The 13244-nt window shown below is 56.7% G+C and overlaps 3 protein-coding genes across 5 annotated transcripts; 2 read left to right on the top strand and 1 right to left on the bottom strand.

Moving 5' to 3' along the window:
• Positions 1-252: 252 nt before the first annotated feature.
• On the top strand, positions 253-2105 carry DDAH2 (DDAH family member 2, ADMA-independent; the record flags this gene model as incomplete). The annotated part of the gene is made up of 6 exons (XM_080710100.1): positions 253-549; positions 670-769; positions 879-952; positions 1082-1201; positions 1672-1821; positions 1989-2105. 6 exons carry the CDS (start codon positions 253-255, stop codon positions 2103-2105), a joined length of 858 nt encoding a protein of 285 aa, XP_080566226.1.
• A 2707-nt stretch (positions 2106-4812) lies between these two features.
• On the bottom strand, positions 4813-6396 carry MPIG6B (megakaryocyte and platelet inhibitory receptor G6b; the record flags this gene model as incomplete). 3 transcript variants are annotated; one of them, XM_080710655.1, is made up of 6 exons in its annotated part: positions 4813-4917; positions 5012-5085; positions 5222-5262; positions 5573-5663; positions 5793-6140; positions 6336-6396. In XM_080710655.1, the coding sequence occupies 6 exons, from the start codon at positions 6394-6396 to the stop codon at positions 4813-4815; spliced, it is 720 nt and encodes a 239-aa protein (XP_080566781.1). The 3 variants fall into 3 exon arrangements, with proteins under 3 accessions (XP_080566781.1, XP_080566782.1, XP_080566783.1); XM_080710656.1 differs by lacking the exons at positions 5222-5262; positions 5573-5663 and having other exon boundaries at positions 5012-5137; positions 5785-6140; XM_080710657.1 differs by lacking the exons at positions 5222-5262; positions 5573-5663.
• Positions 6397-7484: 1088 nt separating this feature from the next.
• Positions 7485-11637, top strand: LY6G6C (lymphocyte antigen 6 family member G6C; the record flags this gene model as incomplete). The annotated part of the gene is made up of 3 exons (XM_080710154.1): positions 7485-7536; positions 9249-9359; positions 11423-11637. 3 exons carry the CDS (start codon positions 7485-7487, stop codon positions 11635-11637), a joined length of 378 nt encoding a protein of 125 aa, XP_080566280.1.
• Positions 11638-13244: the final 1607 nt, after the last annotated feature.

Below are 13244 nucleotides of genomic sequence, written 5' to 3'. Positions count from 1 at the left end.
GTTCCTCGGGCTCCTCTTAAAGAAGCAAGCCCGCGGGGCTGCGGGGTGGAGCGGGTCGCCCGGAGAAGAAGGTCTGTAGGGGGTGGGGCGGAGGCAGGGGCGCCGGGGACGGCTGGAGGAAGACCCTGGCGCTCTCAGCCACCCCCACGCCCTTCACTGCTGTCTCTTTCTCTGATTCCCCAAGACAGGTGAAGTAAAAAGAGAGAAAACTGAGAAATCTGCTCGGCCGGAAGGGGCGTCTGTGTGGGTGGGATGGGGACGCCGGGGGAGGGGCTGGGCCGCTGCTCCCATGCCCTGATCCGGGGTGTCCCCGAGAGCCTGGGATCGGGGGAGAGTGCGGGGGCTGGCCTTCCGGCTCTGGACCTGGCCAAAGCGCAAAGGGAGCATGGGGTGCTGGGGGGTAAACTGAGGCAGCGACTGGGGCTGCAGCTGCTAGAACTGCCTCCTGAGGACTCGCTGCCGCTGGGACCGCTGCTTGGTGACACTGCCGTAATCCAGGGGGACACGGCCCTAATCACGCGGCCCTGGAGCCCGGCCCGCAGGCCTGAGGTGAGCGCCGGGGCGCGGGCTGGTGGGGGGAGGGCGGGAGCAGCTGGATGTCCAGGTTTGGGGGAGAAAAACTGGGAGTGAGGGTGTCTCAGCCCCTCGCTTTCTTCCCCGGCCCCTAAGGTTGATGGAGTCCGCAAAGCCCTCCAGGACTTGGGGCTCCGAATTGTGGAGGTGGGGGACGAGAACGCGACGCTGGATGGCACCGACGTCCTCTTCACCGGTGAGGCTGGCGGGGGTCCCCGCCCGAGTCCCGGCCCCGGGCAGCGGAGTTTGCGGCTGGTTCCCAGCTCCCTCCCGCGCTCAACCCCGCGGCGCCCCCTCCGGCTCAGGCCGGGAGTTTTTCGTAGGCCTCTCCAAGTGGACCAATCACCGGGGAGCCGAGGTCGTGGCGGACACGTTCCGGGTGAGCGGCTGGACCAGCCGTGGGAGGGAGCGGGGCGCAGGTGCGAGGGGGCTTGGGGAGGAAGAGGCTGAGCGCAGCCCTTGTCTCCCGCTTCCCGCGCCTCTGACGCCCACCCTCCGCTCTCCCCAGGACTTCGCAGTCTCCACCGTGCCGGTCTCGGGCCCCTCCCACCTGCGTGGCCTCTGCGGCATGGGGGGACCTCGCACAGTGGTGGCCGGCAGCAGCGACGCCGCCCAAAAAGCTGTCCGGGTGAGGAGGGGCGGGGCTTGGGCGGGTGTGGCCAAGGTCGGGGGCGGGGCTCCGGGCTGGACGATCAGCTCCTGCCCTTGCCGTCACCCGCTGTCCATCAGGTAGGAAAGTACCCTCCCAAGTCAACTAGAGGGTACAGTAGCGGGACCCGAAGCTGGGAGACTGGGGGATGGGGCCCAGGTTTCAAGAAACTCCTCAAAGACATGTAACTTGTGGGATGGAAGGGACAGACTGGTGGGAGCTGGAGGAGGGCAGAAAAGGGTTGCAGGTGAAAGGAACTGTAGGGGAGTACTAGGTAGAAATCAGCAAAAGTAACTGAAGCATCTGCCACATAGTAAGCACTGGTGCTTACTGTCCTTATTACTGTTCAAATGTAACTTGCTGTCTCAACTGTAACTGCCTCGGCCCTAAGTTGGCAATAGGACAGGCAAAGGCCCAGACTGGAACACTTCCTCTTTCTTCTCCCTTAGGCCATGGCGGTGCTGACAGACCACCCTTATGCCTCCCTGACCCTCCCAGACGACGCCGCTGCCGACTGTCTCTTTCTGCGTCCCGGGTTGCCAGGGGCACCCCCTTTCCTCCTGCACCGGGGAGGTGGGGACCTGCCCAACAGCCAAGAGGTGAGGGAGGACCAGAGCTCCACCATCAACTCGGAAAAGACATTTGGGTCTTTTCCAGTGGAGGAGGGGAGGGGTGCCCTGTCTAGAAGCCTGGGGGTGCCCTATGAGCTGGCCAGGGGAGGACTCTAGTCTCGGGGGTCTCATACCCCTCTCCGTCCTCCCTGCAGGCACTGCAGAAGCTCTCTGACGTCACCCTGGTACCTGTGTCCTGCTCAGAGCTGGAGAAGGCTGGCGCCGGGCTCAGCTCCCTCTGCCTGGTGCTCAGCACCCGCCCCCACAGCTGAGATCTGGCCTTGGGGTTCTGGCCGGCCGGGGTCCAAAGCAGATGAGCGGAAGAGGAAGGAGGGTTAGCTAGAGGGTGATAAACAGATAGTAGTGGGAGAGGGTCCCAAGGTCGGGGGAGTGCGTAGTGTGGGAGAAAGGATAGGAGCCATTGAGTGAGTCCTCTCTCTCCCTTTCTCAGAACCAATAAACAAAATTGGCCTTTTAGATTGGGCTGTGTCTGATGTCTTCCTGGGACAAAGGGATGGGCGGGGCTGGAACCTGAGGTCGGGGTCAGAGCTGGGAAGGAGGCTTCTCTCCAAAACTTCTTGGAGGCAATTGGTGACTCATGGCCCAGCCCTGTCCTAGGTGCTTGGGACAAGGTGGACAAGACAGGATTCCTTTTGTGGACTGCTTGTCCCGGGCAGGAAGGGAGTGCGTGGGTGGCTCACTCTGAATCTTATCTAAATGTCAGCTGTGATTCAGACGCTGGTAGATTACCAGTCCACCTTTGCTTGACAGGAAAACGTGACATTTCCAGGGACACTCGTTTTCATTTTGCTCCTTTACTGAGTGTAAACAGTGACATCAAAAGGGCCAGTCTCCAAGTGTCAGGACAGTCACAGCACATGAAAATCCCTAATGAATGGAAATAGAGGTTGTGGCGAAATCACAGGGGCTCTGTAGGGCATCGTGCGTGCAGCGGTGAGCAAGGGGGGTCAGCAACAACTTCCTAGAAAAGGAAACTTTGGCCTGGTTTGGTGGTGTATGCCTGTAATCCCAGCATTTGGCGGCTGAGACAGAACCTGAGACAGGTCCAAGGTCAGCCCCAGCAATTTAGCGAGACTCCCAGCAACCTAGCAAGACCCTGTTTCAGAACGAAAACATTTAGCTAGGCGTGGTGGCGCATGCTTGTAATCCCAGTACTTGCTTGGGAGGCTGAGACAGGAGGATCAAGTTGGCAGCCAGCCTCAGCAACTTAGGCCCTATGGAACTTTGACCCAGTTTTAAAATAAAAGAATAAAATAGGGCTGGGGGTATGGCTCAGAAATAGAACGCCCCTGTGTTCCATCCCCAGACCCCCCCCACACACTTTTTTTTAAGGAGGATAAGGGTATAGGGGCCAGGATGTAGCTCAGTGGCAAAGTGCCCGCTTTGCAGGTGTGGCACTCTGGGTTCAATCCCTGCTTCCAAATTAAAAAAAAAGAGAAGACTCCCTTTAAAAGGGACTGAGGGTAGAGCTTGGAGGAAGAATGTCTCTGGCTTGAATCCTCAGTATCAAAAAAGAAAAGAAAAAGACAATGAACTTATTTATCCTGAGGATAAATAAGAATCCGCCAGGCAAGTCGTGGGGAGAAGGAAAAAGGGTAATCCAGGAAGGAGGAACTGCTCTGGACAAAGGCGAATTTGGAGGCTGGGAAGAATTTCTCCAAGGCGGGCATGTTTGTGCACACGGAATGACAGGTCTCAGCCTGGAGCGTGGACACTGCAGTGTAGGGAGGCGTCTTGTATCAAGAGCCAAGGCCCCACGCCCAGAGCCGAAGCTTAAGGAGAAAAATGTCAGTTCAGAAAGCAGCCCTTGGAGAGGATCTCACAGCAACGGCAGGAAGATGAGCTGGGGCTCTGGGAAAGCCAGGAAGGAAATGCTTTAAGAAGCCATTCCGGTGGCAGCGCTGGACGGCGTGGAGAAGGGTGTGGACTTGGCAGCGATATTGAGCCTGGAGGACAAGACTTGATGGCTCTTGTGTGGGAGTGGGAGGAAGGAGGGTCTTCGTGACTCCCAGTTTCTGGCTTGGCAACGAGGTTGACCCAAAGAGTGCAGAGAAGTAGTCAGCGAGTGGCTTGGGAGATGAGAAGGAGTTGGGTTTGGCATGCTGAGTGCCAAAGGCCTGGGGCCGGCACAGCCTCGATCTGGAATCTGGGACAGCGAGGGTTCTGGTGTCATTTCCAGAGGGCTGGGGACTGAGGAGAAAGAAAGGGGCTAACCTAGAATGGTGGGGAATTACTATGGGGATAGGGAGCAAGGAATGAGCCCAGAGGGAAGACAAGAGGAGCAGAGCAGCTGGGTGCAGTGTCGCACACCTGCAATCCCAGTACTTGGGAGGCTGAGGGTTGCAGGTTCAAGGCCAGCCTCAGCAACTTAGCGAGGCGGCCCTGTTTCAAAATGAAAGATAAAAAGGGCTAGGGGGTGTAGTTTGGAGGTAGAACGCCACTGGGTTCAATCCCCAGTACAAAAGAGGGGGCAGCAGAGTAAAACAGTTTAAAGAAGGGGTGCATCAAAGGCCATGCCAGAAGATGCTAAAAGATACCGTGTAGAGCGTAGCCAGCAACCTCCTGCGAGATTAGTAGATTAGCAGTTTCAGAAGCTGGGCAGTGCAGGCAGAGTGAAGGAGAGGACGTTTACATGGTAGCAGACACGTGCTCCTGAAGAGAAGGGGAAAGATAGGGCAACGCCCTGGGGCTATGGACATCTTAGGGTGGGAGACATGCTTTGATTGGGTTTAGAGAGGGCAGGGATGGGGAGGAGACTCGGAAGCTGTAGGAGAGATGGGAATGACTGCAGGAGCCAGATCAGCGGCAGAGATAGCCTGGAGCCCCCAGAAGACTCCCAGACCAGTACTCATTTCTATCCAATGGCGCCTTCCTCTTTTAGGTGCGGGGGCCAAGAAGGGATGGGGTTATGGAGAGCTGGGACTCCCAGCTTGGGAAATTCGGGGTAAGGGTTTCCCTTCAAACTACAACGGCATAGATGGTGGAGGAATCGGCTGGGACCGCTGCGGACAGCCGGCGCGGCCTCCTGAGAGCCATGTGGTCCAGATCCGCGTAGTGCAGGCCCTGAGCGAGGCGGGGAGGCGGGCAGAGGCGTGACTCCCTTGGTCGGCTACCCCCAGGGACTCTGGGCAGTCCGCTTCCCACCCCAAGCCCTTACCGGCTCCTGGTCCAGGTCCCCGGGAATCTTGGGCTCTTCTATGGGCGTCGGGGGCTCCGCTTTCACAAGTGGAGCTATATGGGGGGACAGAGCTGAAGGATGGGGGGAAGGTGACCACGTCTTCGGCTCCTAGCCAGGACGCAAAGCTCCCCGAGTTGGGGTCGGGGCGTGTGGAGGGAGGAGAAGGAACATGGGTGGAGTTGGTCTTACCGAAGGTGCGCAGCGGCGGGGGCGGGGGCGGGGGCGAACGCCTGCAGAGGAGACAGGGAACCTCTGAGAGCCGCCCATCCTGTCGCGCTGGTTCTCCTCGGCCGCAGGCGGCGCCAGCGACAACCCTGCAACTTGCTGGCTCTGAGCAGCGAAACAACTTTCGCCCCTCCCGCACGAGCGCGGCCCACGCTCGGATCCTGCAGCTCCAGCAGCTCAGCTCCCAAGTGCTGACCTCTGGCTTTCTCGGAGCCCCGCCCGGGCCCCGGGATCTAGCTCTGCGAGGACCCGGCCCCGCCCACCGCTGGCCCCGCCCCTCTGGCCCCGCCCACCGCTGGCCCCGCCCCGGCTCACCTGCGCCACCACCGGGCCACGCCCAACGCGCCCAGTCCTAGCACCAGCCCGGCGAGCAGCAGCGAGATCAGGACCTGGGGATACACCGGCCCTGGGGACGTGGCGGGAGGGATGCTGAGCTCAGGGGTCCGACGGCAGAGGACTACTCTCGCGCTCAGCAAGCCCCCTTCCTCCCCCGGTGTGTGTCGGAGCAAGCCCCGCGGTGCCTCCACCCACCTACCGTGGGTAGACCCGGGGGCCTTGCAGTCCGCGCTGTCCCCCAGCACGCGAAGCGCCGTACGGCTCTCGTCCTCGTGCCGGCCCCTGCAGATGAAGGTCCCCGAGTCCCCCTCGCTCACGAGCAGCTCCAGCCGCCGGATGCCGGGGTCCAGGGAGCGGAGGCGGCCGGCGAAGGGCAGGAGGGGAGGCACGGTGGGGAAGCCGGCGGTCGAGGCCCACAGGATCGGGCGGCGCCCTTTGGACAGGCCCTTGCAGGCCGGGAAGCTCGGTGCCCAAGCCCAGCGGATGGGGTGCGGGACCCCTACGCAGGAGAGATTGACCCGTTCCCCGGGGCGGCCATCCAGAGAAGCTGGGGGAGGCCGGGGGCGGTGGTTAGGACCAGTCCACAGGGGGAGACGACCCCCACACCACACACACACACACCCCTCTTCTCTGCCCTCCCGCCATCCTGGATCTTCCCCTACACACCCCGCTTCCCAAGGGTCCCCATCCTCTGCCTCCTCAGATTTTCTTCGCCCATCACAAATTTCTGGGTACCGCTTACCGCCGGGGTCCCCGTGGGCTCTGTAGAGCAACAGAGGCAGCAGCCACAGAGCCAGGGCCATGGCCGGGATGTGGTGAGGAGTGAATCAGCAGAGGAGACCCGGAGGGAAGCCCCGGGGCGGGCACGGGGACTGGGGGGCTCTGATAAGAGCCAGGGTGGGGCGCCAAGGCTTGAGCCCTTGGGGAATCCTCACAAGGAAACAGCCCTTACTTACACGTGTCCACTTTAAAAACTCCCATTTCGTAGGCTATTGTACCACAGTAATGCCCGTAAAACAAAACAATGGCCAACGAGGGAACACCGCTTACGTGCTTGCCAATTATTATGATTACCTCTACTTTTATTTTAGCCTCTGCCTCACCGCACCGTGCCCACGCTGGCCCGCCCACGGTGTGCCACCCAAGTGCACAGGTGTTGACTGGGGAGGCGTTTGGAGCTGAAGCACACACCCCGCGCCCGGTACTCCGGCCGTCCTCACTGGACTGGAGTCACCACAGCCACCCGAGCCCAAGTGGAGGGGCCGAGGTGCCCCCAACCTTTGGGGGCCTGGTAGTACACCCGCGTGGCAGGTGGGTGTGACCTCCTGGCTGGGAGCTGCTGTGACATCACCAAGGGGTCACAAACCATTCGTGACTGAAGTGAGAGTTGGACCAAGCAGCTGATCCCAGATGGACTGAGCCCCTTCCATCTCTGGCTACGGCGGCCCCCCTCCCCCGGGGACCCAAATTCGCTTGGGTCACATCCCATTGGCTGCTTCCTGGGAGCCGGCAGAAGGCAACACGGTGGCCACTATAAATCACAGAGGCCTTTGATGACACTCCTTCAGAGGAGTGAGCAGTCGGGGTTCCCAGCTGAGGGTCCTCAAACCAACAACCAAAATGGAGTTGGCCGTTCGTGGCGCTCGCCCTCCCCTGTCCCTCTCCCCCAGCCCCACTCCACAACCAGGCCTGCCCAGCCCCTCCCCAGCCCTGTCTTTCTCTCTAGCCAGCTCTGCATAAATAGGGAGGGAGGTGCCGGCTGGCTCAAGCAAGGAAGGGAGGGGCCTTTGAGATTATAAATTCCCCAAAGGCCGCTGGGCATCCAGAGCGGGATCCCTGAAGTCCTCCTGGGTCAGCTCCCGTGGCTGCTACCATCTTCAGGACCCTCACCATGAAAGGCCTCCTGCTGCTCACCCTGCCTGCTCTGTTCTGCTGGGTCTCAGGTAAGCTTCTGGGGACCTCGAGGGCCTGGCTTCACCAGTGAGGACCTTTGCTCCCTCCCCTACCCATTTACCCATTTTTCAGGATCCCAAGAACCCCGACCCCAGCCAGCTGAGCTCCTGTGGCTTCCCCCTGACAGGGTCCTGGTCCCTGTTCTCAAGGACCCAGGTTGCCATCCTCATACCCCACCCCAGAAACCCACTTTTCTCATCTGCCAAGGCTCCCGGTCTCATTCCCCACTGCGAGGTGTTCTCTTTCTGGAAAGTGCTATTCGGTCCCTGGCCAGCCCCGGTCCAACCCAGTTCTCCAGGGGCCCACGGTTCCTTCTGTCCTCACCCCTCCAGCTGCTCCTTCTGGGTCCTAGGTAGCCATCAGTTGCCCTTCTCAGTTTCACCTTCTTCCTCTCTGAGCTGCATACCCGCACCCCACAGAGAATGCAAGCTCTCTGGATGGTTCCAGGGACCTCTCCCCAAGCCTCAGGAGGAGGGGGTGCTGGGGACACTCCCTCCCCTTCACCAAACCTTAAATGCCCAAACCTTGAACTAGCGGAAGCAGGAATTCTGGGGGTGGCACCTTCTGCACCCACCGTCTCCCATTTTGGCAAGAGATGGAATCTGATGACCTGTCTCCCAGGTATTATGCCTTCTGCCAGAGAGCTGGAGTAGTAGAGAGGACTCCATTGACAGGACCGGTTCCTCTTCCCACACTCCTGGCAGCCTCCCAGTGTGATGAGTAAATTGTTAAAGGTGACCACAGTGGCTTTCCTGCAGCCTCAAGGTCCAGGCCATTCCCCGATGTGTTGTAGCCCCGTGATTTTTATACTACGATTCCTCCTCTTCTTCTTCCCCTCCTCCTCCTTCTCCTCCTTCTTCCTCCCCTCCTCCTCCTTCTCCTTCTCCGTCTTCTCTTTCTCCTTCCTCCTCCTTCTCTTCCTCCTCTTCTCATCCTTCTTCTTGTACTGGTTCAATAACCCCAGAAGCACTCTACCCTAGGCTATACCTCCAGCTGTATTTATCTATTTTACTTTTTGAAATGAGGCCTCCCTCAGTTGCTGCGACTGGCCTCCATCGTGCAATCCTCCTGCCTCGGCCTCCCAAGTCCTGGGATCACAGGAGTACGCCATCAGGCCCAGCTTAGTCTTCCCATTTCTTCCTTTCGCGCGTCTCCATCCTCTCCCCGACCTTTTCCATGCCTTCCCCCGCGTTTCCTCACATCGCAGCTGGCCCTGGGCTGCTGTTTGTTTGGGGAGCTGTGCTCCTCTTGACTCATCCCAAATGGAGCAGGGTGGAGGAAGATACTTAGGGTGTGGGCCTTTTACAAAGAACAGCTCCACCCTCTTCCCACTTTCACCAGACACTCACCTGCTCTGTTCCCTGGGACCAAACAAGGCCTTTTTTTTTTTTTTTTTTTTTTTTGGCATTACTGGGGCTGGAACCCAGGGACATTCTACCTCCAAGCTACACCCCCAGCCCTATTTTTTTATTTTTTAGTTTGAAACGGGGTCTCACTGAGCCTTGCAAAGGGCCTCACTAAATAGCTGAGTGATCCTCCTGTCTCAGCCTTCCAAAATGCTGGGATTACAGGCGTGGGCCGCCACGCCTGGCTTCACAGGACCTTCTTGACAGGCTTTTCTCTACCCTTCACCCCAGCTCTGCTTCTCCTCCCCACGTGGCTCAGACACCCCATCACCTCAACCCGACTTGTGTCTCCACAGCCGATGTTCGCTGTCATTCCTGCTACAAGGTCCCCGTGCTGGGTTGCATGGACCGGCAGTCCTGCCGCCTGGATGAAGGACAGAAATGTCTGACAACAAATGTGTACCTCGGTAAGGTCCCTTGTTTGGTGGCTGAGGGGCAGTATGAGAACCTGGAACTGAGACTGAGGCACATCAGAGAATTACAGCAATGATGTGCTAGCCAGGCTTAGTACTTGGGAGGCTGAGACAGGAGTATCTCAGGCTTGAGGCCAGCCTCAGCAATTTAGCGCGATCCTGTTTCAAAGTTAAAAAAAAAAAAAAGCCAGGTGTGGTGGTGCACACTTGTAATCAATCCTTAGTACTTGGGAGGCTGAGACTTGAGGATTGCAGTTAGCAGACAGCCTCAGCTACTTAGTGAGGCCCTCCGCAATTCAGTGAGACCCTATTTCAAAATAAAGAATAAAAAATAGGACAGGGGCTGTAGCTTGGAGGTTGAATGCCCCTGGGTTCCATCCCCAGAGCAGGAAAAAAAGAAAGAAAGAAAGAAAAGAAGAAAGAAAGAAAGAAAGAAAGAAAGAAAGAAAGAAAGAAAGAAAGAAACTTAGTGAGACCCTGTTTAAAAAAAAAAGAATAGAAGGCCCCTGGGTTCCATGCCCCATACAATAAATAAATAAATAATAAATAAAAAGGCTGGGGTGTACCTTAGAGGTAGAGACCCCTGGGTTGAATGCCCATTATCAAAGATAAGTATGCGCAAGGCTCTAGTCTGTGTCTTTACATGCACTGTTTCAGTGAGTGTATGTTCATGACAACCCCATGATGTAGGTGCTAGAATGATATAAAAAAAACACCATAAAAAAGAGACAGTGAGCTGGGCGTGGTGATGCACCCCTATAATTCCAATATTTGGGAGGCAGGAAAAGTACAGATTCGAAGCCAGTCTCTCCAACTTAGTGAGACCTTGTTTCAAAATAAAAGAATATAAGTCGGGCGTGGTGGCGCACGCTTGTCATCCCCGCGCTTGGGAGGCTGAGACAGGAGGATCGCACAGGTTCGAAGCCAGCCTCGGCTACTTAGTGAGGCTCTCAGCAACTTAGTGAGACCCTGTTTCCAAATAAGAAATACAAAATAGGTCTGGGATTGTAGCCCAAAGGTAGAAAGCCTCTGGGTTCCATCCCCGGCACCACGAAAATAATAATAATAAATAAAAGAATATAGCCAGGCCAGGTGGCACATGCTTGTAATACCAGTACTTGGGAGGCTGAGACAGGAGGACCATAGGTTCGAGGACAGCCTCAGCAAGTAGTGAGACTCTCATCAACCTACCAAGACCCTGTTTCCAACCAAAAAATAAAACAGGGCTGGAGGGTGCAGTTCAGAGATACAGTGCCTCTGGGTTCCATTTTCATTACAAAGAAAGAAAGAAAGAAAGAAAGAAAGAAAGAAAGAAAGAAAGGAAGGGAAGGAAGGAAAAGAAAAGAGAGAACTGGCACACAACTGAGATCCCTGAGATGCTCTGAGAAGCATCTCTCCAGCCTCCTCCCATTTCCTTAGTGAGACAGTACTGGGGAGGTAGAGATGGGAAGATCGCAGGTTCAAGACCAGCCTCTGCAACATAGTGACATTCTTAGTAATCTAGCAAGACCCTGTTTCCAAAAACAAAGGTAAAAGGAAAGAGAGAAAGAGAAAGAACTGGGGTCATAGCTTGGAGGTCGAATGTTCCTGAGTCCACAAAAAAAGAGACAGCCACAAGCCGGGCATGGTAGCGCACGCTTGGAATCCCAGCATTCAGGAGGCTGAGACAAGAGGATCGGGGTTCGCGGACAGCCTCAGCTACTTAGTGAGGCCCTCCGCAACTCAGTGAGACCCTGTTTCAAAGTAAAGAATAAAAAAATAGGGCTGAGGGTGTAGCTTGGAGGTAGAATGGCCCTGGGTTCCATCCCTAGTACTACAGAGAGAGAGAGAGAGAGAGAGAGAGACAGACAGACAGACAGACAGACAGCCACAGGCATGAGGCCTCATGAGGATTTGTGTTCAGGAGGAGATGCGGGAGGAAGGCTAGACTGAGAAGGGCGGAAGGCAGGGCTGGGCAAAGCTGGCAGGAAGGAAGCCTGGTGGGTGGCAGCGTGGGGGGAGGCGCCGGCCAGCCAGGTGCCCACTGCAGCCGCCCTCCCTGCCCCCTCCTACCCCAGGGAAGATGTGGCTTTACTCCAACCTGCGCTGCGGCACGGCTGAGGAGCCCTGCCGGGAGGCCTACAACCAGACCAACCGCAAGCTGGGCCTGAACTACAACACCACGTGCTGTGACAAGGACAACTGCAACAGCCCGGCCCCGCGGCCCACGCCCGCCCTGGCCCTGGTCTTCCTCACCTCCTTGGCTGGCCTGGGCCTCTGGCTGCTGCACTGAGACACCGGCCACACGCCCCCCAGCTGCCTCGGCTCAGCCTCCCTCCCTGCGAGCCCATGGCCGGGGTGCCCGCGCCCTCCCCGCGCCCCTTCCTCCGAGGAGTATCTCTCCAGCCTCCTCCCGGTTCCTTAGTGAGACAGCGCCCAGAGCGGTCTTCCTGCCTGTCCTTCGGAGTCCTTTCCCGGTCATTCTGGACCACTCCAGATCCGCCACTGACCCTGCAGGGGTCCCCACCTAGTCTCCTGCAAGCCACTGTGCCCTCCTTGGGGAGGGATTGGGAGCCGGGCCTGGAATGGGGCTCTGACCTAGGCCCCCAGGAAGGACCTGATGGCCCTACTGTGTGGGACTGACGCCCGAGACCTTTACTCATCTCTTTCCATTTTGAGTAATGAATGTCTGTGTCTAATTGTGAATTTATTGGGTCAGACCTCCGCCCTGGAAGGAACTCTCGCAGCACCTCCCGGCCCTTTACCTAAGACTGGGGGGCGGGGGGGGGGGGACGGCGCTGAGCTCAGGCAAATCGAGGAACAGGTTTTTCAAGCCTCCGCCCTCCTTGCCAGTGTCTGGGGATGGCACACAGGCTGCAGTGTTTGGGAAACAACCCTTATCCTAAATGTAGGTCACGCCCCTGATGTTCTGCCAAGAGGGAGGAGCAGCCTGGCTTCGGGGCTCCCCAGAGGAGAGGTGCATGGGGATGGGGCCCCGACACTTTTTCCTTAGCCCCTCGGGCCTGTTTACTAACTGGGGTATCCAAGCCTCTTAGAACAAGGACTTTTCTTTCTTCCTTCTGTACTGGGGATTGAACTCAGGGACATTCTTTCATCCTGTGTGTGTGTGTGTGTGTGTGTGTGTGTGTGTGTGTGTGTGTGTTGCTGGAGACTGAACCTAGGGCATTTTAGCTCTCTGAGCTACACCCTCAGTCCTAATATATATATTTTATGTATTTATATTTATAATTTATATATCTCCATTGTTCTTGCTGGTTCAAGAATTCATAACTGAAACTAAGCCTACTGATAGGCTGGGGGTCCCCAAACTACAACCTGGATGTCCCTATATTTTTTCATGTGAAAAAAATATTTTCTACCCGCAGATTTACCTTTTATTCTTTGAAACAGTGTCTCACTGAGTTGCAAAGGGCTTCACTAAATTACTGAGGCTGGCCATGATCTGGGATCATCCTGTCTCAGCCTCCCAAGTACTGGGATTACAGGCTTGTGCCACCATGCCTGGCTAGATGCCCCCATTTTACCCCTCCAACCTTCCCATCAGCAAGAGATAGATGGAGTTTTCCAGTCAGCTCTAGAATGGTTCATAGTTATTTATTTATCTATTTATTTGTATTTTTATTATTTTTGTGTTACTAGAGATTTGACCCAAGATATTCTACCTCTGAGCTACACTTCCAGCTCTTTTTTTTCCAGGTCTGGGGATGGAACCCAGGGGCATTCAACCTCCGAGCTACACCCCCTGCCCTATTTTTTATTCTTTTATTTTGAAATAGGGTCTCACTGAGTAGCTGAAGCTGTCCAGGAACTGCGATCCTCCAGTCTCAGCCTCCCAAATGCTGGTATTCCAGCCCTTTAAAAAAAATTGTGTGTGTGTGT

Source organism: Muscardinus avellanarius (assembly GCF_963383645.1).
Source record: "Muscardinus avellanarius genome assembly, chromosome: 14".
NCBI lineage: Eukaryota > Metazoa > Chordata > Mammalia > Rodentia > Gliridae > Muscardinus > Muscardinus avellanarius.
This window is presented reverse-complemented; position numbering and strand designations above follow the sequence as displayed.